The sequence below is a fragment of the Sapajus apella genome, unplaced genomic scaffold, assembly GCF_009761245.1.
Source record: "Sapajus apella isolate SASKATOON/1434 unplaced genomic scaffold, GSC_monkey_1.0 scaffold6, whole genome shotgun sequence".
Lineage (NCBI taxonomy): Eukaryota > Metazoa > Chordata > Mammalia > Primates > Cebidae > Sapajus > Sapajus apella.
Window position 1 is genome coordinate 78,102,539 of NW_022436946.1, and position 27,409 is coordinate 78,129,947.

General features: G+C 35.5%; 1 protein-coding gene and 1 pseudogene across 3 annotated transcripts in view; both read right to left on the reverse strand.

Annotated features, from left to right (window-relative positions):
• COL19A1 (collagen type XIX alpha 1 chain) overlaps nt 1-27,409 on the reverse strand; it is a 340,055-nt gene that overhangs the window by 131,269 nt on the left and 181,377 nt on the right. For all 3 annotated transcript variants that reach the window (XM_032275604.1, XM_032275605.1, XM_032275606.1), the window contains one exon: nt 17,956-18,009. In XM_032275604.1, coding sequence (XP_032131495.1) covers nt 17,956-18,009 — 54 coding nt within the window. The remainder of the gene's footprint in view (nt 1-17,955; nt 18,010-27,409) is intronic.
• Nucleotides 20,409-20,840, reverse strand: LOC116549770 (annotated as a pseudogene).

The window sequence follows — 27,409 nt, forward strand, 5'->3', positions numbered from 1 at the left end:
AATGGAAGGAAAAAGAATAAAGCGTTCTTATGAAACGTTCACAGTCCACAAAATATTTCAAATGGTACTGTGTCAACCTATGTTATAAATAGTTTAGTCCTGATATGCAGCTGGTTTTATAAGCATCTATGTGATGACAAAGAAAAAAATTCAAAACTGTTCTAGAATATCATTAGAAGCACAAACACTTTTAAGAAACCAGTTATAGTAAAAGTTTATCCAGCACTTTACTAAATGGAAAAGTCTACTAAACTGGCACTCCCAAGTTTCTATACAATAGTGCTAACTGGCTCAATAACTCATGAGACAGGGCGCCAGTTAGCAGATATAGCGCTTTCCCCATTAGCTGCAGCTCTACTCTGGGCACAGTGTTAATAGTTAGTGGGGCATAGGCTAAATTTTACCCCAAAATACCCATTGGCTAGTCACACTTCTTCCTGGGCAACTGTGCTAGGAACAAATATAGAAAAGTCTTCAGATTCCAAAAGAAACACTAAACCTTTTCTACGGTTTTAGTACTAGAGGATTTTATTATGTTCAAATACTTAGAAATTCATATTGTAACTGTGATAAAATAATTAGCAATTACTGAATACCTAGCATGTGACAGGCCCTGTATTGGCTAATTTACACATATATTTTTCTAATTATCACTTTGGGCTAGGTATCATTAGTATTTTATTTCAGTTGTAACACAAGAGACTCAGAGAGGCTAAGTAGTGTTCCCTGGGTAAAACATAATTTGCAAGTCTCCAAAATTAATGCCTTTTGAGACTTTACTTTGGTAAGGTTATATAGAAGATTGCATTTTGTTAATAAAAAATTCAAGGAATCAGATAATGCATATGAGGCATAAACTAATCAAACAATGAACAGCACTCCTTATAGAGGTAAGGTCTGGGATTAGCTTCACCCAGGCCACTCTACAGCAGAGAGAGCATCTCCACCTACCACCTAGCATTCATGTGCACAGGCTGTACATCAGGGAAGAGAAGGAAAATCAAAGAGGTTAGCAGGAAAATGAATCAAGGCAGCCTCCAGACAGAGAAGGGACTGAGCAGAGGCAAACAGGCAGAGGAATTTCTGTATTAGTATCAGGCTGGTCTCTGATGACACTGATTTTCCTCCACATTGGTTAAACCATTTTGTATATTCATTGTATTCTGTCCAATTATTAATATTTCAAAGAAAATCTGATTGTGACCCACTAAGTTGACTTCTGACTTGCTAATGTATCACAACACATGGGTTGAAAAATATGGCTATTGAGGGAGGAGAATTTGGCAATAAACTTGAACATGACTACCAATTTCTTGCTTTGTTTCTCTTAACAAGTCACATTAACTTCTTTAAGTCTCAGTGTCCTTGTCCCAGTCAACATTAAGTCTAAAATCGACCCTAAAGTTAGTCATCTTCACAAACCCTTACCTGGATTATCTTAAATGGTTCCTGCTTGTTTGGCTGTCTATATACCTAAGTCTATCAAATAACTGTCCTTTTTGCTAAACTTTAGGGTGATTTAGCTGTAAGTGGTCATACAATAAATTATCTGTTTAAATCCTTTGTGTAAAAGTGAGCTTCCAATTTTAAAAAGGCAAGTTGGACTGTTCTTCCCAAATTATTCATTAACTTTCAAATTCTGGCTCTGCCACTTACATATATTTGTATAGTATTAAACAATTTTCAAACCTCTGACAGTTTCCCCGTCTTTCAAAAACCTTGCACAGTTTCTCTAATGCTTAAATATGTTAATATTTATAAATCTCTCAAAATATATGTGGTCAATAACTGAAAAAATATTTAAAAAATAGAAATGGAGCTATTGATACTATAATTTAACATATTAATCTTTACAAATTCATAATTTTTGCCATGTCACCAAGCCTATTGTTTAGTTCAGCTGACATGTCTTTGTAGGCAAGGATTACTTAATGAAGGAAGCTATGTGTTGATTTACGTTCTGGTACAAACTCTTTAATTTGTATAACTGGTTCAGATTTTTTTGTTGTTGTTTTCAAGGAAAGTCTATAAGACTTTCAAAGTCTGAACATAAACAATAATAAAATCTGAGAAAGTTCCATAGATTTGTTCATTTTTCTAAGTATGTTAATGCTAGAAAATGTGCCTAGTTGTTGAAAATGATGTGGCAAAGAAAGAAAGCAAAATATATGGTTTGTTTTTAAGAAAGCCCATTATAGGTAATTAGATTTTACATGGAAAATAAGATAGAAAGGATTATGGAGGTGGAGCATGGGGAAGACAATTAGGAATATTATAAGTCTTAAGAATAAAAGACTAAAGATTAAAGCTCCATCCTACTGAATGCTGTGGGGAATTCACTTATTTCATTTTTTTTTTTTTTGCTTTGGCTTTTATGATACTAGAAATTATCTAATAAAGGTATATAAGACACACTCAGGTCACACAATTTTGACAAAACTAGAAAGAAAGGGAATAGTGCACCATTTTTAATATTAAATTAGAAGCATAACTTCTTTTGAATTCATAAGTCTTTTGCCATCATCATTTTACTTTGAAAAGGTCTTCATTTCTATGGCAACAGCTGCAAAGAAACGCACCACATTCACTTGCATCAGCTCCCAATGAAAATGGTTTTTAAGCCCATAGTAACTTACCAGTAGAGTATACAAAAATGTATCACTATTGCCAGAAAGACTTATTGATAAAAACACAGGCAGGACTCTTCATATGGCAAGACAGTCCCTTGACATTTCCACACTTGGAAATGATACTTAATTAGCATGCTTCAGAAATTTTATACCATTTGAGAAAAAATAAATGACAGTTTACAGAATGTGCACAGAGACATAAAACATGAAAATTGCCAAAAGCAATAAAGATAAGAACAATTTAATTTTGACAATATTTTACCCTGACCTCATTTATATTATACCAACAAAACCAGGTTTTCCAAGGAGTTAGAGCTGTGTTCTCACAAAATGAATTTGTGAAACAAAATAAATGAATTCAGGCAAATGTCTGATAACAGAAATGCTCTTCTTAGATACCATTGTTAATTTACAAAGGAAAGTAGGCTTAGATAAAAGGGATAAAATGCAATGCCTACATTTTCCCCAGCAGCTTGAAAAATCTAGCAAAACTGAAATTGAACTGAAATTGCAGTAATAGACCTTTTCTTTTCCTAAGGCCTGCCCTTTCACCATCATTTAGTTTGGCTTCTTCTACTTCCATATTTCTCTCTACGTTTACCTGAGTTGGGTTTGCTGTTCATGAGGAAAGAAAGTAGTTGGTATATCTATTGGCCTGAAAACAATCTTGAGATTAATGCCTCTTATAAACAGCAGAAGCTTTACTAAATCATATCTATACTAAAAAATTCTTTCTATATGAGAAGAATATGCATATGCAATGTAAAAATGCAATAAGCCTTTATTTCCACTTTGTCCCCAAAGTGAGTGTCCATGCCCCTCCTTTCCTTCTCCTGTGTCCTCAAGGTAAAGATGCTGACCCATGTTTATACCCGTGCATTCTCTTTTGGCCTCTTCTGGTATGTCTGGATTATTTATTATTATTTGCTGTTATTTGCATCTTCAGTTTCTCTCCATTTACAGTCTTCTTTATTTCTATTTACAGACCTCTTTGCTTCAGTTTGTAAATGTAGTTGAGTATTCATATATGTATATACACTTGTGAGAAAAAAAACCCCAAAGCTTGTCTTCGACCTATGTAGTCTCGTGTCATCTCTCTTTACACTGAGGAAGGAGACCCAGGCATCTAGGGTCACCTCCCCCTTGACCTCCACACTGCATTTCAGTAGAAGAAAAGGCTGGCCGACGGGCGCCTCCTAAATCACCTTCCTATAAGATAGCAGGCATGGTATGGGGGAATCTCTCCGGAAGACATTGTTTTTACTTAAACAAGATCAAACCCCCACCCCACTCCTCCAACCGGAGACCAGAACCCTTTCACATGTAATTCCTAAAACTGTAAACCAAAGACCCTTTCATATGTGATTTCTAAAACTGTAAACCTAAGACCCTTTCACTTGTAATTTCTAAGGCTGTAAACCTAAGATTCTTTCATGTTAAAATCTAGAGTGTAAGCCTATATAAAGGCAGAGCTTCTCTTTGTTAGGGGAGCTTGGCCATTTAGTCAAAACATAAAGCCTTGCTCCCAGGCCGTAATAATAAACACCTCTTCCTTTCTAGTTCGGTATCCCGAGAGGTCTGTTTCTCACAGCCGATCCTGCTTCATTACCTCAGCATATGAGAATAATAGTTCATAATCCCTCCACTTTCTCAATATTTACTACACTCTTGAGATCCGTGTAGTGTCACATCTGCCTCTGTGCAATACAGTCACTCTAAGAAACCAGCCTTCTTCAAGATCACCAATGGCTTTTCCTCAGCCCCCATCCTCCCTGACACCTCTGAAGAATTTCCTATCAGTTGGCAGTCCCCTCCCTTTCAAAACTTTCTTCTTATTCTCCCACTTCTCTATACTTCAAACTTTCCAGTTCATCTCTCCATTCCACTCCTATATATATGCTTACCAAATTTCAAGGTTCTACTCTCAGTTCTTTTCTTTCTAGTTTCTCCCTTGCACACCATCCCCTCATCCCACTGTGATAGCTTAACTTATTGCCCTTAAAATGACGACTTGCTAACAATAAACTTTATTCTTCTGCTCAACTCACAACTTAAGGGGTTGGTGCACTTTTGATTGCAGATACCTTCAGTAGCCCTAATGCTGTAGGCTTCAAATTGACTAATCTCTTCCAAAAGAATGTTTTCTTCAAGTGTTTTCTATTTTATTTAAAGGTACTATCATCATTTAAGACTTGATACATCAGCAATCACTTCTGAAACTTAAGTCCTTTGCCTGGTCTATGTTCATCCAATCTCCTTGATGTCACTCCTATCAGCCATTTTACTGGTTTTTAAAATCATGTCCTTTATTACTTATTGATTAGACTAAAAGAATAGTGTGGTTTTTTTTTTTTTTTGAGATGGAGTCTCCTCTGTCACCCATGCTGGAGTGCAGTGACATAATCTTGGCTCACTGCAGCATCTGTTTCCTGGGATTAAGTGATTCTCTTGCCTCAACCTTCCATGTAGCTGGGATTACAGGTGCTCACCACCCTACCGGCTAATTTTTGTATTTTATTAGAGACAGGATTGCACCATGTTGGCACGGCTGGTCTCAAACTCCTGACCTCATGTGATCTGCCTGCCTCGCCTTCCCTAAGTGTTGGGATTACAGACGTGAGCCACTGTGCTCAGCATGTGGGGTTAATATTATCAAAGTTCTTTTTAACATCATGTCTTCACTTTCACTGAAAAGCCATCAAGGATTCTGTCAGTGATGTTAAGGATTATATTTTATTTAACCTCTATACAGGTGCAGTTGGTGCCAGGCTTGGTTGAGCTCAGTTACCATGGGTGTTGGCTGCTAGTAGCTTCTATGTGCACATTTCCTGGAGGGTTACCTTAGTCTACAGGAGCTACCTGGCCTAGAGATACTGGGAAGTTATTGCCCATCTACCCACCCTAAGGGGGGCAAGCCTCACCCCTTGCTTCAAGGCAGGAGAAATTCTGTGGTGCTCTAGGGTATCTTGTGGGATCAGAGACTTCATACTCTTTAAACCATATTTTGCTTGCATTCTTCTCTTCCCTTGTCTGCTTCCCTCACTCTCTTATAGGTTTGTTCTGTAAATTGCTCATACAAGAATCCCATCTTAGGCTCTGCTTTTAGGGAAACCTGACTTAAGCCAACTTCCATGGTATTTCACACAAAACAGGCACTCAGATGTTTCTTGAGTAAATAAATAGGCTCTCAGATCTCTCAGAGAGGCTTTTTGTTCAAATGTAGTTGCCTCACTCAATATAGGTGTTTTTGCTTATTTTCTTCTTTTTCCTAGTTTCTAATAATTAGCTCTTATCTTTTCCTCTCAATGTAGAGATTTTGATTTGATTGCATTTATAAGACCCTCAAATACTTTTGAAGATAAATAAACTATAAACGTGATTGAATAAATGCACAAAGCTATGGAAATGTTTCTGCAAAAGATTTGGAAGACTGCATAAAACATATGGCCAATACAGAGTGTGAAGCAATGGCCTTCAATATGGCAGAACAAAAAAATGGAGATTTTTTCCAATGATATCTTGCTCTTTTCATTGTATTTTCTAAGATTAATTTTCTTAAAGTGGCATTATTATCAAAAATATTGAATGATTATAAATTATTTGTATTTATATTGTTGAATTTTATGTACATTCAAGGTATTAAATATACTTGCAGATACTCTGTAGGCATTCTTTCTCACAGTTGCATAGACACATTGTTAACATCTCTCACATAAGAAATACAAACAAAAATCCTTTCTAGTATTCAAGAAGTGCATTGTATAGTGATTTGAGAGGCACAAATGACACCATAATATAGTGATCACCACATATGTTATATACTGTTGTGAATTTAAAAAACACAATGGATAATACTTATATACATGTACATACATATGTGTATATGCTTGTGTTAGACATATTAAAAAAGTCAAAAAATATCAAATTTATCTACAACAATTCATGAAAAAAAATCCAAGTAAAAGCTTACTGGTTCTTCAAGCAATGGGGAAAGGATTCCCTATTCAATAAATGATGTTGGAAAAACTGGCTAGCCATATGCAGAAAGCTGAAATTGGATCCCTTCCTTATACCTTATTCAAAAATTAACTCAAGATGAATTAAAGACTTAAATGTAAGACCTAAAACCATAAAAACCCTAGAAGAAAACCTTAATACCATTCAGGACATAGACATGGGCAAAGATTTCAAGACTAAAACACCAAAAGCAATGGCCATAAAAGCCAAAATTGACAAATAGGATCTAATTAAACTAAAAAGCTTCTGCAAAGCAGAAGAAACTATCATCAGAGTGAACAGACAACCTACAGAATGGAAGAAAATTTTCGCAATCTGTCCATCTGACAAAGGGCTAATATCCAGAATCTACAAAGAACTTAATCAAATTCACAAGAAAAAAACAATCCCATCAAAAAGTGGGCAAAGGATATGAACAGGTACTTCTTAAAAGAAGACATTTATTCAGCCAACAAGCATAAGAAAAAAAGCTCATCTTCACTGGTCATTAGAGAAATGCAAATCAAAATCACATTGAGATACCATCTCACACCAGTTAGAATGGCAATCATTAAAAAGTTAGGAAACAACAGATGCTAGAGAGGATATGGAGAAATAAGAACGCTTTTACACTGTTGGTTGGAATGTAAATTAGTTCAACCATTGTGGAAGACAGTGTGGTGATTCCTGAAAGATCTAGAACTAGAAATACCATTTGACCCAGCAATCCCATTACTGGGTATATACTCAAAGGATTACAAAACATTCTACCATAAAGACACATACACACGTATGTTTATTGTGGCGCTGTTCACAATAACCAAGTCTTGGAACCAACCCAAAGGCCCGTCAGTGATAGACTGGATAAAGAAAATGTGGCACATATATGCCGTGGAATACTATGCAGCCATAAAAAAGGATGAGTTTATGTACTTTGCAGGGACATGGATGAAGCTGGAAACCATCATTTTCAGCAAACTAACACAAGAACAGAAAACCAAACACTGCATGTTCTCACTTGTAAGTGGGGGTTGAACAATAAGAACACATGAACACAGGGAAGGAAACATCACACACTGGGGCCTATCAGGGGTGGGGCTCTAGGGGAGGGATAGCATTAGGAGAAATACCTAATGTAGATGACAGGTTGATGGGTGCAGCAAACCACGATGGCCTGTGGATATCTATGTAACAAACCTGCACATTCTGCACAGGTACTCCAGAACTTAAAGTATAATAAAAAATAAAATACCAAAGAAAGTTTATTGGTTTTTGAGGAAAATGAGAAAAAGTAGTTTCTAAGGTATTTCTGAAGAATTCAAGAGCTACTCTCAATACTATTATGCCAAGAAATTTAGAAATGAAAATACTGTATAATCTACGTACATCATAGAAAAGAGAAATTTTCAACTTTTTAAAGAACTATAGTATCAAATTTACTTTGCAATAGCTTCTCTCTGATAATTAAAATATAATTGATGATTGATAATTAAATATAATTAAAACACAATGTATTAGATAATGAAAATATAATGTATTAGAAAAACAAAAGTGCTATAAAATTAAAGTTGCTTTAAGAATTATGTGCCATTACCTAAGGTAACTCAAATTACTATAGAGTTTTACAAAGTTGAGGCCTTGATTATTTATAGGAAACATAATTCGCTGGCTTTCAAAGTCATTAGGCCATAAAAATGTTTCATGCTCAAAATATTTTGCATTTCTGAAACTTATCTGTTTATATTTTCCAAACTGATTAATAACTTGTGATTAATTCTCGGTTTTGGCAGCCACCCACACATATATTCACTCCATCCCAAATGGATAAATAACTTTCTACCTGACATTTCTAATGGTAAATGTATGAAATAGTTACTAACATGTTCAGTGTAATGCTCTGAATAAAGATCCTGATACAGGTGTATTAGCATATCGCCTCTTTGGCAGAATGTGCCTTCTCCTTTTCTATTCTCTTTAAGTGTTTCCGTGGCTAAGTGGGTAATATTTATAAGACTCTTTCATAGAACACCTGTCATCAGAGTGCATTTAAAGTGCTTCTGGCTTAATCCCATAATATACCTGAGGCTAAGTTATGACAAAACAGATAAATTTAGACTAGTCTTGAGTGATTAGCCTGAAGTCACAAATTAATCCAATTGCACTCCTGAAAAAACAGCAGTTCTGACTCTCCCCAACCAACCCCCCACCCCCACCCCAGTCGGTCCCTCACTGGCCTGGCATTGCTGGTTCCCACCTGTTGGCACAGGTTATAGGGGCAGAATGTGTGCTCATTACAATGTGTGGAGATCACAAATGGATCAGCTGTACCTACCTATATTTGTCTCTTCTAGTTTGTGTGGCCTTAATTAGAAAAATTAAGTTGGTGATTTTAAAATATCTTTTTTAAAAGTTAGGGATTTAGTTAAATTCTCAATATTCTCTATTTTAAAAACATGCAAATGTGGGTTTCAGTATGACACCACAAAATAAACAATGGCTATATGTTATGCAGAACAGTTAGAATAAATAACCATGCAGCCTTGGAGAATTGCCAATGTTTTCTGGGTCTCTGTTTTCTTATCTGGTGGGCTGGAATGGTATGGTACTCCTTTAGCTCTAAAATGTGGTGATTTGATGTTCCCGAAATGGGTCCACCCCCACCTCTCTTGGCTCATCCCTCTGAAGCTCTTAGCCAACTCGGCCTCTGGGGCTGAACGTCTCCAGTTAGAAGGAGTCCCCAGTAGATGATGTTCCTCTTCCATATCAGAGAACAGCTCTTGGGTCTAGTCACATAAATAAACCATTCAGACTCAGGCTCCTACTTGAAAATACAAAATATTTTCCCTTTACTAATCTATATAAAAGAGAAAACTTATTACATTATTTTGTTACAATACAAATAATGTCATTTGACTCTTCATTTAAGTGAATGTAAGAATCTCAGCTCACTGTTGCTTTACAATTGATATAAGTATTATTAGAACAAAATCATTGCTTACAATATTTTTTTCTCATTTTCAGCTTTTCCAGGGCGTTTTGTCTCTTCTACCTCAAGTGCACTGCAGAGATCACTAGTTAGAGTACAATTTACCACAAGGAGACACAGCCATACTGTCATTAACTAGCTGTGCTATTTAACTTTGTCTAAGGGATGGCCTGTGCTCACGAAGTCTGGGCTACATCTCTTGTTCACCTGATCTTAATTAGCCTGAGCTAGAAGTTGTTTCCCAGCATCTTGTTCCTTGATTTATCTTTCTCACCAGTAACAGAATATGAGGCAAGGGTAGAGGGTTATCCTTGCTATACAACCTTACCCTTGAGGGCATTTGTTTGATATGAACATATATTAGCCTTTCCTCCCTTTTCCTGTCTTACTACATTGCTTCAGCAACTATATTTGATCCAATTTTAGGAGACACCAAGCACCCAAAGTCAGCTATGGAGCTCCGCAAACAGGAATGCACAGATAAATCCAGATCTGCTTATTTTTATCCACCAATTTTAATAGTTGGTTTTGTAAATTCAAGCAAAGTGTTGGAGAAAGTTCTGCAAGTGTTGCTTGGAACCTGAAGAGGGTACACAATTTCCTAGTTATTAATCTAGAAATGTCAGAATTAAGGATGGTATCTCTTATAAGCTCTCAAGATAATCCTCATGGAGACATTCTGAAGAAATGTCATAGCAAATAAATAAAATAAGATTTTATTTATATGCCAATAATTTTATAACAAGCAATAAGCATGAACCAACAGTTTTGAATACAGAACTTTTAACATGTTATTTTCAAGGTATATGTTTACATTTATAGATAAATCCAAGCCAAAAAAAGATGCTTTATTTTCTGCCTATGACCAGAGTTAAAACCATTATTTAAAGTAATTTTTGACTTTTTCTTGCTAGTAAGACAAATTCCTGGTGGAGGGATATCAAGTCATAGTTTTAGTGAGAGCAGAATTATGAAACACTCAATGTACATTTTAAAGGTCATTTTCAGTTTTGACACATAAAGATAAGACAGTTGTATCTCCTGTTTTAATGTGAAACTAACAAAATTACTTCCTGAAAATTCATAATTATCAATTCTTTTCTCTATAACACTCCTCTCCAAAATACAAGCCTGTGAAGGATGTGCAACTGCAGACAATTGTTAGTGTTTCTACCAGGCCCTGAAATCATTTCCTTGAAACAGTGAGAACATTTTGTAGCTGTGAAGTTGGTACCTTGGAAAAAGCTATCTTAAAGCAAGAAGAAACACTGTTTTTTTTTAGATGGAGTCTTGCTCTGTCACCCAGGCTGGAATACGGCGGCACAATCTCAGCTTACTGCAACCTCTGCCTCCCAGGTTCAAGCAATTCTCCTGCCTCAGCCTCCCAAGTAGCTGGGATTACACCATGCCTGGCTAATTTTTGTATTTTTAGTAAAGACAGGGTTTCACCATGTTGGCCAGGCCAGTCTTGAACTCCTGATCTCAAGTGATCTGCCCGCTTTGGCCTTCCAAAGTGCTGGGATTACAGACATGTCCCACCACAGCAAATGAAACACTACTTCTTTTTTAATCTTTTTTTTTTTTTTTTAAAGATGTGGTTTCACAATGTTGGCCAGGTTGGTCTCGAACTGCTGACCTCAGGTGATCCGCACGCATGGGCCTCCCAAAGTGCTCACACTCCCAAAGTGTGAGCCACCGCACCCGGCAACATATTTTTTCTGAACTATACTGTAAGGCAGGTTTGACCTGCATTACTGTCTTGCTGTGTTCTATGAAGTTTTCATAGACAATGGCTAGACTACAGGAGCATAATTTCACTTGAAAAATATCCCAAGTCCCATAAAAACAAATAAGCTTAAGGAAAATTTTGTTTAGATGAGTCCTGTTATATATGTTGATTTCATAGAAGCAATGATTTCAATGTCTTTTTACCTAATGAGATCAACATACCCCAGTACTTACTGAAAACATAATTCATTACTTGTGCTGTCTTAGGTAAAGTATATCAACCAGTTCAGAATCAAACCAGAAGAAACACCAAGTGTTTTTACATGAAAGTCCTGGTAAATTTACACGATCAGCATGATTTGTTTATAAAACCAATTTTGAGGTCTTAGCTACTCCACAATGATGATACCAATCTTCGTCTTTTTCTTTAAGGAAAAGGAAATACTCTACTGTGGGCCAAGATGGCCAGGGGCAGATCTGTGTTATTTCTAGTTAAATGATTACAAGCTTGCTTTGCTTTTTATACACTGAGATTCATGCCACGGATCAAATATTGAGTTAAGAAAACTCCAAACAATGGTGCAGTAAAATAAAAATTGTTTAAGGCCTGTAAAAACAGAAATCTAGTGGTAACAGGAGGCTATATCAAAGACCATCTGAGAGTACTTTAAAACCATGGAATGCAGTGGTGTGGTTGCAAGGCCGGAAAGACTGCTTTGGTCCCAAGATCTCTTCCCAACATAGAGTCTGCATTATGGGTCTCCTAAAGAGGGCTTGTGCAAGAACTCTGAGAAGGAATGTGACCTCTGCTCACAAGACTCAGGAGGGTCTTTGCAGCTGGGAGCCTGGAGGCTGGAAAGCCTTGCAGAGCAAAGATATCCCGAATCTTCCTAGATTCTCAGAATACGGAGTAACTCTTACTGCTCTGTATCAGCAATGCTCAGGAGATAAAAGCCCCTTGATGCATTGCATGTGGTCAGACTTGGTGGTGCCTTATCCACTGTACTTCTATGTAGATGTACCTTGATAACCATGGGTGGTAAAAGTCAGTGTCCTAAGTTAGCATTTCTTAGAAGAACCACACATATGCAATTGAACACTGCAGACTCACTCTCGCCTTCTCCGTCATATCCCACAGTAATTTAGTTTACCTTTCTCATCTCCCCTCACCACAGCCCTCAAGATTAATGAGATAATGCACCTAATGAAAGTGTGTGGAGCCCAGAGCTCAGGGCCAACACTGTCCCAGTGAGCTTGCATTGGCCCCCTTGGACCCATACTGTGAAACTATACTCTTGTTTTTGTCTATTTCTTTTCTCACTCCCTTGTCACCACTGGGACTAGGGGCTCCCAGGTACAGGTTGGGGCTGGCACCCAACACACTATCTTGCAGACATTTAAAAATACTTAATTTTATTATCAAGTTAGATAAACCCTCAAGCTTCTGGGACATTAGAAAATGGGAATGGACATCTAAATAAAGTAAGATTCAGGTAAAATGGAAATAAAATAGATTCAATGGAGTGGTAGTGAAAAAAGTCATTTTATCATAAATAATTTTTCTCGATCTATTAGATATTCTTCTTAATCAAGTCCTAATATTCTGAAGCTATATACTTGTATTCCCTTCTATAAACATCTTGAGATCACTAGTCTAGGGTTGAGAATAATGATCATAGCTAACACCTACATGGCATACTCCTCATCACAGCCCTGCAGGGTAGGTGTAATTATAATCTCCATTTTCTAAAGGAGGCAACTGAGATGCAGACTGGCTGAGGAATTCACACAAGATCACACAGCTAATAACTGGTAAAGCTGGGATTTAAATTCAGGAAATCTGGGCCAGGCGTCATGGCTCATGCCTATAATTTCAGCACTTTGGGAGGCTGAGGAGGGTAAATCACCTGAGGTTAGGAGTTTGAGACCAGCTGACCAACGTGGTGAAACCCTGTCTCTACTAAAAACACAAAAACTTGCTAGGCATGATGGTGCATGCCTATAATCCCAGTTATTTGGGAGGTTGAGGCAGGAGAATCATGTGAACCCAGGAGGCGGAGGTCATAGTGAGTTGAGATTGCACCATTGCCCTCCAGCCTGGGCAACAAGAGAAAACTCTGTCTCAAAATACTACTACTACTGCTACTACTAATAAATGAATGAATAAATAAATGAAAATGAATTCAGGCAATCTGGCCCCAAAGTCGGTGCTGCAACCTCTGTGCTAAATCCCAAGTTGCTTGCGCTGTAAGATTTCAGTAGACATGCTGCTTGCCCTGTCCTCCAGTACTTTAGTAGGCTCCCAGCTCACGGAGGAAAGGTGTCCCAGCCTCTTTGCCATCAAGTGAGGGCTGGTGCAAAGAAACACATTCTGATGGGGGTCACGGGGCCTGTGCTGTTTAGAATGCAAGGAATCCTGACTCCAGACACAGATTCAAAATCAGCTTGGAGCTTCAAGGGAAAGTAAAACCTGCATAAAAATGTTGGAAAGAGGCATTCAAGAGGATGGTTGCATGGAAACGACAGGCACAAGCAGAGAGGATAAACTGAGAACAAGACAAGGCAGGATAGAGAAGTAAGTTACAGGAATTTAAAACATAAGGTTTCTGCTCAGGATCAAAATTAGAATCCTGCAACAGAGTGCAAGAGTGAGGTGTCATCTTGGTTTAACCACACAAATTTCTGTTTGGGGCAGTAACTAGTTGGTTCACCAGTAAATGTCTTTTTTCAGAGGCCCAGAGGAACTTCTTTTAAAAAGACCAGGGTAGCTTCACACTAACTTTGAGATTATTCAGACATGCATTTAATGTGACTATAAAATAAAAATTCAAGGTTACATTAAAACAATTATTTTTTTTCTTATTTCGGGGGAGAGTCTGTTAGGAATATTAAGAAATCCTACAAGGAACCTACATCTTGGAGGGAATTTTTATAATGCCAGTTCTTTTGTGGTATTTCTTGTTACCATCCACGAACACACTCTGCTACCTGAAATAGTCTACTTTTCATGAAGATACTTCTCTGGGTTTCCATGCAGTTCCTGTTCTTTTCCCTCCACCACATTCACTCTCCTTCCTCACAACTCATGCCCCAATTTCCTTACACATTTTCCTGAGAGTTTTGTTTCCAGTGCCCTCCTCACTACTCATGTGAACTTCTCTCCACCGGCATCAATTCCAGCCACTTCTCTTATCCAATATCTCTCCACTTACTTTGTTCCAAATTTTAATTCTGCTGAACCCTCCATGAGTCTTGAACCTCTCTTCTGTTGACTTCTTGTTCCTGCAGTGCCCAGATTCTCCTGGCCTTTTTCTGCCTCATGATGGGTTGAACCCCCTCTTAACCTCCAGGAAGGCCCCCCTGACACGCTGTTCTCCCTCATTGTGATCTGAAACATTCTCTCATTTGTAGCTTAGGGTAAATATTCAACATTCATTGAATTCTAAAAACTGTGTGAATCCATAAAGGATGTAAGACTAGAAAATGTGTCAACCAAACATTTTGCTTGCAGGGCTTCAAGAAGATAAAGTAAACAAACAAACAAACAAACAAACAAAGGCATATAAAAGATCCAAAAAAGAAAATCAGGAAGTTGAGAAAAACAAAGAGGCTATTAATTTCAGATACATATTGTCACAGAACATTGTTAAGGTTAAGAATAGCTTTTAAGTATAAGAAGCACATTACTTCTACATTTTATTAAATGAACACTTTGTAAATAAAGATTTAGCAGCTTAAATGATAATTAAAAACATAAAATCAACTAATCAAAATTTCATACAGAACTCTGGTATGGTACTTGCAAAAAAGATAGTGTTGCTATTGTGTTATAGAAAACTACACAAAGAGTTAAAGAGAAAAAGTAAAAGAATTCATTGATCAGAATCATATGTCTTTAATAATAATAATAGCAGTGATTTTAACATGTTTCTATAATATTTGATATTTTTCAAAGCATGTTCAAATGTGACACCCATGTTTGAAGCTCACCATAATAGTGAGATATTGGTAGAGTAGTAGCTACTACCTATTTAATCACTGAGGAAAACCAACAAGTTAATAATTTGTTTAAAATTAAATGTTCTGCTCTCATTACAGTCATTATGTCTAGGAATAAAATACATGAAACTTAATATATTTTGTTTCATTTAAATAGCCTTAATGATTATCAATACCTTCTTGGTCAAACACTCATAACTGAAATACAAGAGTTTTTGACACTGGGTCAATAAAAAATGATTTTAAATTCCTAGATTTTTCTCATTATTGTTTACGGCAAACTTTAGTGAAATAGAAAAATTATTGGTTTTAGCTTTCAGAATGTGTATATGTATGTATATACACAGGCATACACATACAAGTACATTTATATGTCTGAAAAGAGCAGAGTGCTACTTAACTCTTGAGCTGAGAAGAAATGGTGGCACTCAGGTGGACCTAAATGTAAATATGTAAGAACACTCATGTCTTAAATTCATTTGCTTCTCATTCAAGTAGCTTATAAAATAGAAGAAATCACTGAGCATATATGGACATAATCCAAATGCAGATGATCATTTGTAAATGTGGATAATGTAAATAATATCTGCTCTAGCTACTTCTTTTGATAAACAGGGCATTTGTGAAAGAGCAGTAGCAATAACGACAAACTATGCCTAAAGTGTCAATAAGTACTATTGCATTCTTTAGTTTTTGACATTGTTACTCTTTATAGGAGATAAAATAAAAGTAATATAAAATTATCTGGACTATACACATTTATAAATGGAGTAAATTTACATAAAATAGTGGTTGAACTTTACAATTTAATTCCCTTCATTATTATCATGAAAAATACATGTTTAATTTATTCTTTAATCTGCTTTCTTATGAAATGCAAGCTTTGATATGGTATAATTTTAATTTAAAGTATTATTATTTTTAAAAGGCCTCATTTAAATATTTTTTCAGTTCAGCTAGTACCTAACAAGTCTGTCATAATTATCTTACAAACCAAATCAAGAAATGTCAGTGGGTAGGTGGTAGGGTTTAAATACATTTGTACATGATTCGATTGTCACACTGCAAGGACATCAGTGGTGGAAAAGATGGTTGCCTAGGATGGCATTACACAGGGTTGCCAGGCCCTGATGAAGACAGAAGGTAGGCTTATCAAATTTTAAAGTGGCATAAAACTGAGAGATATTTCACTGGAAAAGAGGATTCATATCATTTTTTAAAAACAAAAAGGCCTCAAACAATAGAATGGTATTAGGGATTAAAATCCAGAAAGATGAACTTTAACAATAAGGATCAGTTCCTACTCTGTGATTCAAAAAGGCAACTGTAGAATGACAGGATAGGTAAAATCTGACTTAGGAGTTTTCATTAAAATAAAAAAGGAGGAGCATTTAATTGACCACCTGTCAGTACGAGTCAAAAGTGCAATACCAGACAAAAAAGCATTGGCTCAATCTTAGGCCATAATAGAAGCAGGTTGTCTGTGGTACGGGGTGTACTTGCCTCATTTTGCTTTGCCCTAAGTAAGACTACATGTATCCAGTCTCATTCTTGATACCTTGGGAAAGTCAATGAATGTTTTCTGGCAAAGACTATTGGCATGTTGGAGAGTCCAGAATCCATATAAGAGAACAAGCTAAGAATATTGGGATTTTATTAACTTCATAAAAGGTAAACTTTGGTACAATACACCACTGACCCTCAAATACTTGGAAGAGTATAACGTAGTTGAGGAAACAGACTTTTTTTACGGAAGGCAGAACTGGGAATAATAAATGAGAATGTCTAAAAAACATATTGGGTGTTAATAATAAAAGAGAATATGAGACTAGAGTCAGAAGCTCAAGTTTAGGCAAATCATCTAAATACTCTAAGTCATGAAATTCTCATCAGCAAGGGAACAGAAGTTGACAGTACCAGTAATATTTAGCACAAAGACTGCCATAAATAATCATCTGAGAAAGCACACAAGATTTTTTTGAGACTTTAAAATGATTTGAAAATGATAATAGTAACAGTAAACTACAAGAATGGGGTGTCTATTGTTCATATGAAGATGACCGGTTGCCATAACACTGCAGGGCTTCCTTTTACTGGGGAACGATGAAATTGAACTGGACTCAAAATAGGAGCTTATTGCTGTACTACCAATTGCAATTACAATTTATTCGCAATTTTGTCTCAGTTAAAGGCAACAAATGGCAATGAAAGGAAACTTACAAAAGGCCACTAAAGTCAAAAATTTAATTTGGATAAAGAATGTATTAATATCCACAACCTTTACGGAATGAATAAATAGGCTGGACCCCCACAAAGATACTCATCAACTTAACTCAAAAACTAAAAATATGACCAACGTGCTGTAGATCAAATTAGGGCTAATTCATTTTATCCAAACAATACCTCTACACTTGTGCTGCCAATCTTGAGAAAATATAGAATTTTCTGAATTGCCAAACCTCTGTCACAATCTCAAATATCGAATTTCAGCCTTTGGATACTTGATATTCCCCGATGCCCATCTGCTTGCTATATTCTGGTTTCATTTTCATTAGTGTTCTGAAATAAGTAGCCCCTGAGTTAGTAATGCCTACCAGTTGTTCCAAGTTTACTTACCCTCTGACCCTCTTTTCCAGGTGGACCTTGGGGGCCTTGTATCCCCAGGGAACCCTATGAGGAAAAAGAGACACTTGTTAATAGACTGTTTCAAGTCCAGCTGCCTCACAAAGAATGTTGTGTAAATTAATAATTATTATGTTGATTAAAGCAAACCTTTAAAGTGATTTGAACTCTTTCAAGGTTAAACTATATAACATATTAATAAAAATGAATTGCCTTTCTTTGACTGGTTTATCTTTGAAGGTACCTAAGAAAAAAAGGCAGTCCCACATCAGGTGTGAGACCAAATGTTCACTGCCAGTGAAGAATCCCATATGATTGGAACCATGTTTCAACAAACCACCATAAGTAAGTGATAACAATATATGCAAGCAGAAAAAAAATACCTCTTTATACATTTAAACTCTATAAATAAAACTACATTTTTGGTTGAGTGTAGCTTTGTAAGTGCCTTCTAAAAAAAATGCATGTTTGCATCGAACATATATCTATCTACTCATAACACTGAACTTTTAATGTTAAAAATATTATTTACTGCTTTCTCATAATAATGTAGAGTGGTAGGGAAAATAAACATTCTTTTTTCAGATCATAAAGAAGTCCTAGGAAATCCCAGGTGGTGATCTGGAAGTCAAGTCTTCTGATTCTTATATTAGACAGAAATTCTTATTCCACATAAAATTAAAAATGATATTGCCATGAAACAAAAACTTCAGCAGTTATGACTACTTCTGTCCTGCCACTTCTTTCTTCCCTAATCAACCATTAAATGTGGGAGAGTTTAGTCTTATTTTCTTCTCAGTCCACATTCTCTCCCAGTGATTTCATATATTTGTAGGCTTTGGATTCTCTAGATCAGTGATTCCCAGATCTACAATTCCAGTTTATCTCTGAGCTGCCTTCTGACCCACCACCTGCTTGATGGAACCTCAGCTACCTCACAGGCATCCACAGTTTACCCCATCAAATGCTGAACTCAGGATCCTCCCTTCAAAACTAGATCATCTTCCACTGTGCCCCAAATCAATAAATCCACATTCTCTTCATGCTCATGCCAGAAGTCTAGAACTCATTCTCCATACTTGACCCTCTCAAACTTCTCTCTCACATCCAGTTATCAAATCTTATTGACTTTATCTCCAAGATATGTTTGAATTCATCCATTTCTCTCCACTCCTGTTGCTCCCATGTTCTTGCTCAGCTGTAAGAGCTTCCTACTTGACTCTACATACCCCTCCCTCCATTCTCATCACAGCCAAACTAATCTGAAGAAAAGCATACTTAATCTTCCCTGATTTGCCACTTGGAAACAATGCCTTCTTTCAGTCTCTTAGTGCCTTGCACTTTTACTTTAAAGTACTTTCCACTAATTCATTTAAGTGATTATTCATGTAATGATTTGTTTCTCTCACCAGGCTGTAATCTATAATGCAATTGATATCTTATTCATCATGGTATGTGCCTGTTAATGGCCAAATGACAATTCATATTGGGGAACTCATCCACTCTAATATAAGTAAGTTTTTGGGTAAAGGCATTAATTTTCAAAGTTTTCCAAATATTTATGATTAACCCATCATCTATTAAATGCCTTAAATGATTTGAAACAAATGAAAAAACTGATAATACAAATGCAAATAAATGTAAATTTATTCCCAGAAGAAATTCTTTTGTTATCTAATTTAAAAATAATTAAGATTCATACTTATAATATGGCCTTTTTCTAAAAATTGATGGCTATGTTGAAACTAAAATAAGAGATGTACTAATCATGATCCATAGTTACTTATTATGTATATATTCATTTTTAACTTTTTAAATATAAACTACATTTTCATAAATGTCGTACATGCATAATTTCACCATCTAATTTTACTTTAAATAAAAAAGTGATATATGCATTTTAATTTTTCATTCAGATGACATTCATTTGCTTAATATTCTCAGAATTCAGGATACATTATTGTAACTAATTTTTTTAAGTGTTAGTACAAAAAAAGTCTGTATATGTCATCAGTTCTAACTGTTCCTCCAAATCTTTCTTATTCCTTCTCCACAACAGTTGAATGAAATTTATGCATTTATCACTCTCATATCTTTTATCTATATTAGGAGCAATTTAATGTTACAGGGGCATATGATGCCAATGTTTTATTGATTTAGGTAGGAATAAAAACCAAGGAAAAAAGTAATCAGTTCTGTTTGTAATTAAAAACAAAAAGACAACAAACCTGCCAAATGATATATAATCAAGTAATGTTGGATAACTAGGCCAAGTTTAGTATGGCAAATTCCTCATGTTTATAGGAAAAACAAATTTTGAAATTCAAACATACCAAGTATCAATTACAATATAATTACAGAGAGTTGTGTCATTTTTTTATAAGACTGACACAATCTTGGCTCTAGATTAAACTCTTCTCTCCTACCCTTAGAACTATTTTTTTTTAAAGTACAATTTCCATTTTATTTTTCTCCAGAGAATAGTTGTCTTCAATCTTTTACTCAGCTCCTTACATGGGTTTTGGTGGGGGTCGTGGGGCAGCACCCGCAGGTCTAAATCGGGGTGGGGGTGTTCGGTCCTTGTGGGCTTCAGGAGATCGATTCCTGACTACTTTGCTGTGAATTGCACAACTCACACAGTAATGTAGCTTCACATAGAGCTTGGGAAGTACATAGGCATCAAAGACGCTCGCTTCAGAAATATCCCTGACTGCTGCGGCCTCCACTATGTTTCGAATGATGAATTTCTTAATGGCCTTGTCCTTGGGCACTCATTGGGTACAGTTTGTGCAGCGAATAGGCTGAACATGGCCACGGCCCTTTTTGGCACGACCGTTGTTCCTTCTTTTCTTTGTCATTTTGGAAGCTCGCAGCAGAGAAAGCCCCTTAGAACTATTATCATTTCATGAATAGTAAAACTAATATATAACAATTTTGATATTCTTCCAAATGCTGAGAGCTTATTCAGTCTTTTTAAACATGAGTTACTAAAACATATACATTCCAGGGAGTACACTTAATTCTGAGACACATATAATAAAAAATCTACTCCCTTTACTATTTAAAGAAATTATGTAGCAAAGTCTACTTAATACAAGAATATAATATTTGATTTTGAATGTATTTAACAAATTCAAAAATATTTATGATAATCTTTTGTATGTGAGACCCAAGTAGTAAGATACGGTACCAACTCACATACGTAAACCACTTAAGTGCCTCCTAGATGTTCATGACTCTGATCGCCTCCTCCTCAGTTTTGCTATCTAGGACCCAGCTAGGGGTTTGATAAAAAATTGGGGAAATTCTTTTTTAATCCTTGATAAATCATTCACTATTTGAATGATCCATGACCAATTTGTAATTCTAGCCATGTTCTTCTCATCTTCAGAACAGTTTTGAGCAGAGTATAGAACATTAGTTGACATTGACAAAGTAAAAATAATTTTAATATTGTCATTAGTGAAACACAGATAAATTAATTGTAGAAAAATAATGTCTATTCCCAAACTAACAAATTAAAATCCTGAGAGGAGTATTTATAATGATCCAGGTCACTGTTCCTCCCATTTAGTAAAGTCAAAAAGTGGATTTATCTATCACTTATTATGAAAATTACAGACATACTTAATCTCCAGTTTACCTAAATTGAACTTCGATGGAGCTTAGCATTTGTCTCAGAATCCCCTTCCACAGTTCTTCCTTATTCTGGCTTTGTAAAGGTCATTATGTGGGTGCATTATTTATCCTTTTAGATGACTGTGAGCTCTAGAGCATCAGTCCTCAACCTTTTTGGCACCAGGGACAAGTTTTGTGAAAGACAATTTTTATGAACGCTGATGGGGGCATGATTTCAGGATGATTCCACCACATTACATTTTTTTGTGCAATTTATTTCTATTATTATTACATTGTAATATATAATGAAATAATTACACACTTGCCATAACATAGAATCAGTGGGAGCCCTGAGCTTGTTTTCCTGCAACTAGATGGTCCCTTCTAGGGGAGATGGGAGACAGTGACAGTTCATCAGGCATTAGATTCTCAAAAGGAGCACACAACCTAGATCCCTCACATGCACAGTTCACAGTAGGGTTCATGCTCTTATGAGAATCTAATGCCACCACTGATCTGACAGGAGGTGGAGCTCAGGAGGTAATGTGAGCAATGGGAAATGGTGGCTGTAAAAACAGATGAAGTTTGCTCGCTTGCCCACCACTCATCTCCTGCTATGTGGCCCAGTTCCTAACAGGCCACAAACTGGTACTGGTCCATGTCCTGGGGGTTGGGAACCCCTGCTCCAGAGGATAGAAGCTCATTTTTTTTCTATCTTATACAACACTTATAGAAAGAACTCAATAAACATTTGGCATATTGTAAAGAATAAAACACCAAGTTAGAATAACACGGAGTGTTGGTGTTGGAGAACTGGCTTCTGCTCTTTATATAATTATTTTTATTTTCAAAATTTGGACTTAAATACCACAATGGAGAATTTTCAATTTTGTCTGTCTTCCTCAGTCTGAAGTGGTCATTCAATTCTCTGATGTCTATGAGTAAAATTGTCTTATAGTTCATTTACAAATTAATTATTTACCTACTGTAACATTATCTCTGTTGTAGAACTTACTCAAAATTTTGGCCACAAATGCTGTTTTACAGATTTAAATAAGTTGTCCAGTTAGAGAATCATATTCTTAATTATCTTTGTACACATGGCACATTTACATAACCTGTGGATATTTTCCTTCTCTGATTTAATTCACTGAAGAAAAATGCCTATCAATGCTTTCTACTTTTTAATCTACTTAGTCTGCTATAAATTAACTGTAAGTTGAGTTATTTCTAAAACTTTTCAAATATACATATTTATTACTTTTCTGAAAGAGACATTTGAGATTGGATTTAGCATTTTCATGATGTAAACATCTACATATGTCTATATAGTTATTCATTTTCCTTTTAACACAATTCTGGACATTAAAAATGTTGACGAATGAGATTCATAAGGCTGTTACCTCTTCTGTATAAGATAAAAATAAGCAAAAAAATAATCCAAGCCAGCTAAACCATTTTAAGTTCCAGTGGATAGCTATTACAATGTGTTACATTTCACACAGCCCTCTCTGGACAATCTGCTGATTATTTAAGACAAGCTAGAGCTTATCATCATGGAAGCCCATGTAAATATTTAACTGAGAAATTACTTAGAATTAACTGGTTCAGAACAGAAGTTTGAAGTGTTTAACAAATATAGCAGATGTTTAGTAGATTTAATAGGGTAGATTAATTACGTTTGAACACATTTTCATTTGTGAAAAGAGGCAAGATGCATTTATAGCTTCTCAATCAAGAAAAGGAGCTGAAGTGAAAAAGGAAAGTTTCATATTAGAGGATTACGTGTATACTCCCTTGCCAGGAATGTTGCAGTACATATGTTACCTAATACCCACTTCAACAAAAAATGTTATGCAAGTGTATTTTAAGTGTTATGATTATTGCTTTAGAATATGCTTCATAGACTCAAAATATGCGATTAAGGAGCAACTGCACAAATTCTAAACAATAGTAGGGGATTTTCTGTGTTTCAAATAGAGTGTATGAAAATAAAATGGAAAACAGAATTTATCTGTTTTTACAGAAAATTTTATGCCTTTAATATGGGAACAACAGGAATACAGTTTTAATTTGGGAACATCAGAATAAAATTTTGCTTTACATGTGTACTTTTTCTCTTGAAAATGAATTGTTCTAGGACAGGAAATAAGTTTTATAAAGACAAAAAGTAAATAAGTAAAAATATAATATATAGCCCAGTCACAAGAAGCAATTTAAAAAAAATTTTTAACTTTCCTCACTTCTCTGTTAGTGCCATATATATATTTTTAACCTCTAGAGCATCCAGAAAGGAAGTGACTTTTACATTAGTTTTAAGAAGTAGAATTTAAAAATGTTTACGTTAATAAATTAAAGGGTGATCAGCTTTAAGTTATTTCATCAAATTATCATAAGAAAAATAATTTCCTAAAGTTGAAAAGGAATTCTATGTTTATATAAAAGCCTATCATTTTATCAAAATCAGTTGTCAGTGTGCACTAGGAAATAGATATCTGCGAAACAAGGAACACTAGCGTCTCTTCCACACACCAATAAAAGCCCTGACGAATCTCCCCAGAAGCATGGATAAGAGAAGAATAGGAAGAGCTGTAGTAGAAAGAAAATTTTGTAAAATATTACGTGGACAAGAATGATTTAATCATTACCAATTGTAGTAAACCAGTTCCCTAATTGGGTGGACAATTTTATCCTGCCTTCGAAAATTTAAAAAATAGAGGTTATACACAGTGCTTTTAAAATTTAACAATTTCATATGACGCCCTGGAATCATTTCAGACATGGGACACAATGAAATATAATCATTCCATGTGGTTGCAAGAATATATTTTAATCATAATCTTTTCCCATGTTTTTTGAACTCAGAAAACGTATCTCTTTATTATACAGATTCTGAAATAACTTGTTCTCTGTCACTATTGATTAAGCCAATAAAGCCAAAAAATTTTAATTGAACAATAGAACATAGAGTCTGTGAATCTGGAATGATGTTGGGATATCTGTACTTCTCACAAACCTTCCTCTAACAGTAATTTTTGCTCCTATTAGAAAACTTTCCATTTTTTAAGTTGTGTGTGTCCTCACTTTCCACTCTGCATATTATCCAGCAGTGTGCCTTGCAGTTAGTAGGTGTTGAATGGATGAATGACTGCTAAGATTCTAATCCTTTGCACTTCTTTTGGTACTTCTACAGCAGTTAGAATATTAATTGCCATAGCTACAAAAAATCCAATTTAGATAATTATATTCTTCATCTACAAATCCTAATTGATGCCAAAGTAAAATCCTACTTGATAACAAAATAATCCAAGTTATTTTTACTTCTTATGTGGTAGCATTGCAAAATAGATGCTTTGCTCACATTTGGAGGCTTTGCCCTTAATTAAAAGAAGAAATATAACCCGTGTTCTTTAATTTCTCTCACATTGATGAGGATTAAGTACTTACTTTCTGAAAAAACAACATGAGCCAAAGAGATTAAAGAATCTATACAAACCATTAATTAATAAAAAAAAAGAACCAATCAAGTTATTTAAAATACTCGTATTGTTTTTAATGATATAGTGTTAGGTTTGTTAATTATTCTTGGTTTACTTGCACTTATTTATCATCAGCACTTTCATATTTTGGTAATTTTGTATTTTAAATTATTATTGACTATGAAAAATGTTGTGTAGATTTGTTATATTTTGGCATTAACCTGATAAATAAAATATTTGATTTCAGTTAACTCTAGGCTCTGCTGACAGATAAAAAATTGGTAGGTTGTGGTCTGTCAAATCCATTTGTATCATCTGTCTTAATGATTTATGCGAGTGGGAGTATGATTGACTTCATTTTAATGATTTGTCTGATGATGGTAATAGTCTGAATTTTTGAATTGACTTTGCAAAAGGTCAGCGGTCACATGGAAACATGGTTCTACTGCAGACAGAAGGGACAATCTATACATAGGAGGTTTTAAAATGTCTTCCAATGTTTTTGGAAGAATGAGCAACATTATATAAATGTAATTTCAAATTTAATGTCATGGGTAATTTTTTCATTTGGGTTATACAACATAAGTGACTAGACCATGGGAAACTTAATCTAGCAATTTTAGGCTTAAAAAATAAATCAGAACAGAGATATTCATATACTACATGAAAGACCTAGGTATTTAATGCTGGTAACTGTGAAGAAGGCTTATACAATATCACTTAAGTTGCAATTGAGTAAGGTGTTGAAAATCAAATGTTTAAGAGGAGAAAAATGCTCCATGCTGTAATATGTATATATATTTTTTAAGTTTTAAAAATACAGATTGAATTATTGTCTCTTTTTAACTTCTTTACACTGGCCTTCCTCCTTTCTGACAGAAGCATCCATTTTCCTTGGGAGGATTAAGATTGCAATAGTATGGCCGGGCGCGGTGGCTCACGCCTATAATCCCAGCACTTTGGGAGGCCGAGATGGGCAGTTCATGAGGTCAGGAGATTGAGACCATCCTGGTCAACATGGTGAAACCCCGTCTCTACTAAAAATACAAAAATTAGCTGGGCGTGATAGTGCATGCCTGTAATTCCAGCTACTCGGGAGGCTTAGGCAGGAGAATCACTTGAACCAGGGAGTTGGAGGTTGCAGTGAGCCGAGATCGTGCCATTGCACTCCAGCCTGGTGACAGAGCAAGACTCTGTCTCAAAAAAAAAAAAAAAAAAAAAAAAAAAATTGCAAATAGTATAAGGATTGTTGAGTTCATACAAAAGAGTGGTCCGAAAAGTATGTTCTATTAGGAGAATAGTCTCTAATTATCAAGTGCTTCAATCACTACATATCAAGAGATGTTCTCATAGATCATAAAGCTCAGTCATGAATCACAAGGCACAGGGAAAGAGGAGAGGTAAGAGTAGTTCTACTCAACCAGAAAGGAAATACAGAAAATGTCTCTCCCTTCTGCTTTCTTGAATGAAGAGTTTCAGGAGAAGAATAGTGAATAAGACATCAGTATTCTTGTTTTCCCTCTTCTTGGGAAGCCAAGAAGAAAAAGAATCCATAAGGTATTAGACTTTTCAGCAGCAACACGTGTTACAAGACACTGGAGAAAAATCTTTATAATTCTGAGGCAAATAATTTTCAAGCAAGAATTCTATGCTCAGGTAAACTATCAATCAAGTGTGAAAGGGAAAAAAACAAAACAAAACATTTTTAGATATGTAAAATCCCAGAAGACATACTTTCCTTTCAATTTTTTTTCATACGTTATTTAAAGATATGTTCACATAAATGATGGAGTAAAACCAAGAAAGGAGATGACAAGGAAAAGAAGCGGCAGTGAAATCAACTCAGAGAAAAAGAATAAAGGTAGTCACAGAATGGGAATTTTGTAGATGGCTTAGAAAGCTGCCTGCAACAGATAGAATGAAAGATCTTAATGGTACTCTCAGGAAACAAGAAACTCAATGAGAAAAACTGAAAAATATGGAAGGCAATCACAGGGAAAATGGAATGAATTAGAAATGCCAGAAAAAAACAAACCAAAACAATGACAAACTATTCAAGAAAAGAAAGGTACACTACTTGGTTCTGCATATGACAATATTTACAGTCATTAAAATGTGAACTTTTAGTTATTTATGTTTTCGAGATGGAGTTTTGCTCTGTCTCCCAGTCTGGAATGCAGTGGTGCAATCTTGGCTCACTGCAACCTGTGCCTTCTGAGTTCAAGCGATTCTCCTGCCTTAGCCTCCTGTGTAGCTGGGTTTATAGGTGCCCACTACCACACCTGGCCAATTTTTGTATTTTTAATAGAGACGGGTTTTCTTTTTTTTTTTTTTTTTTTTTTTTTTTTTTG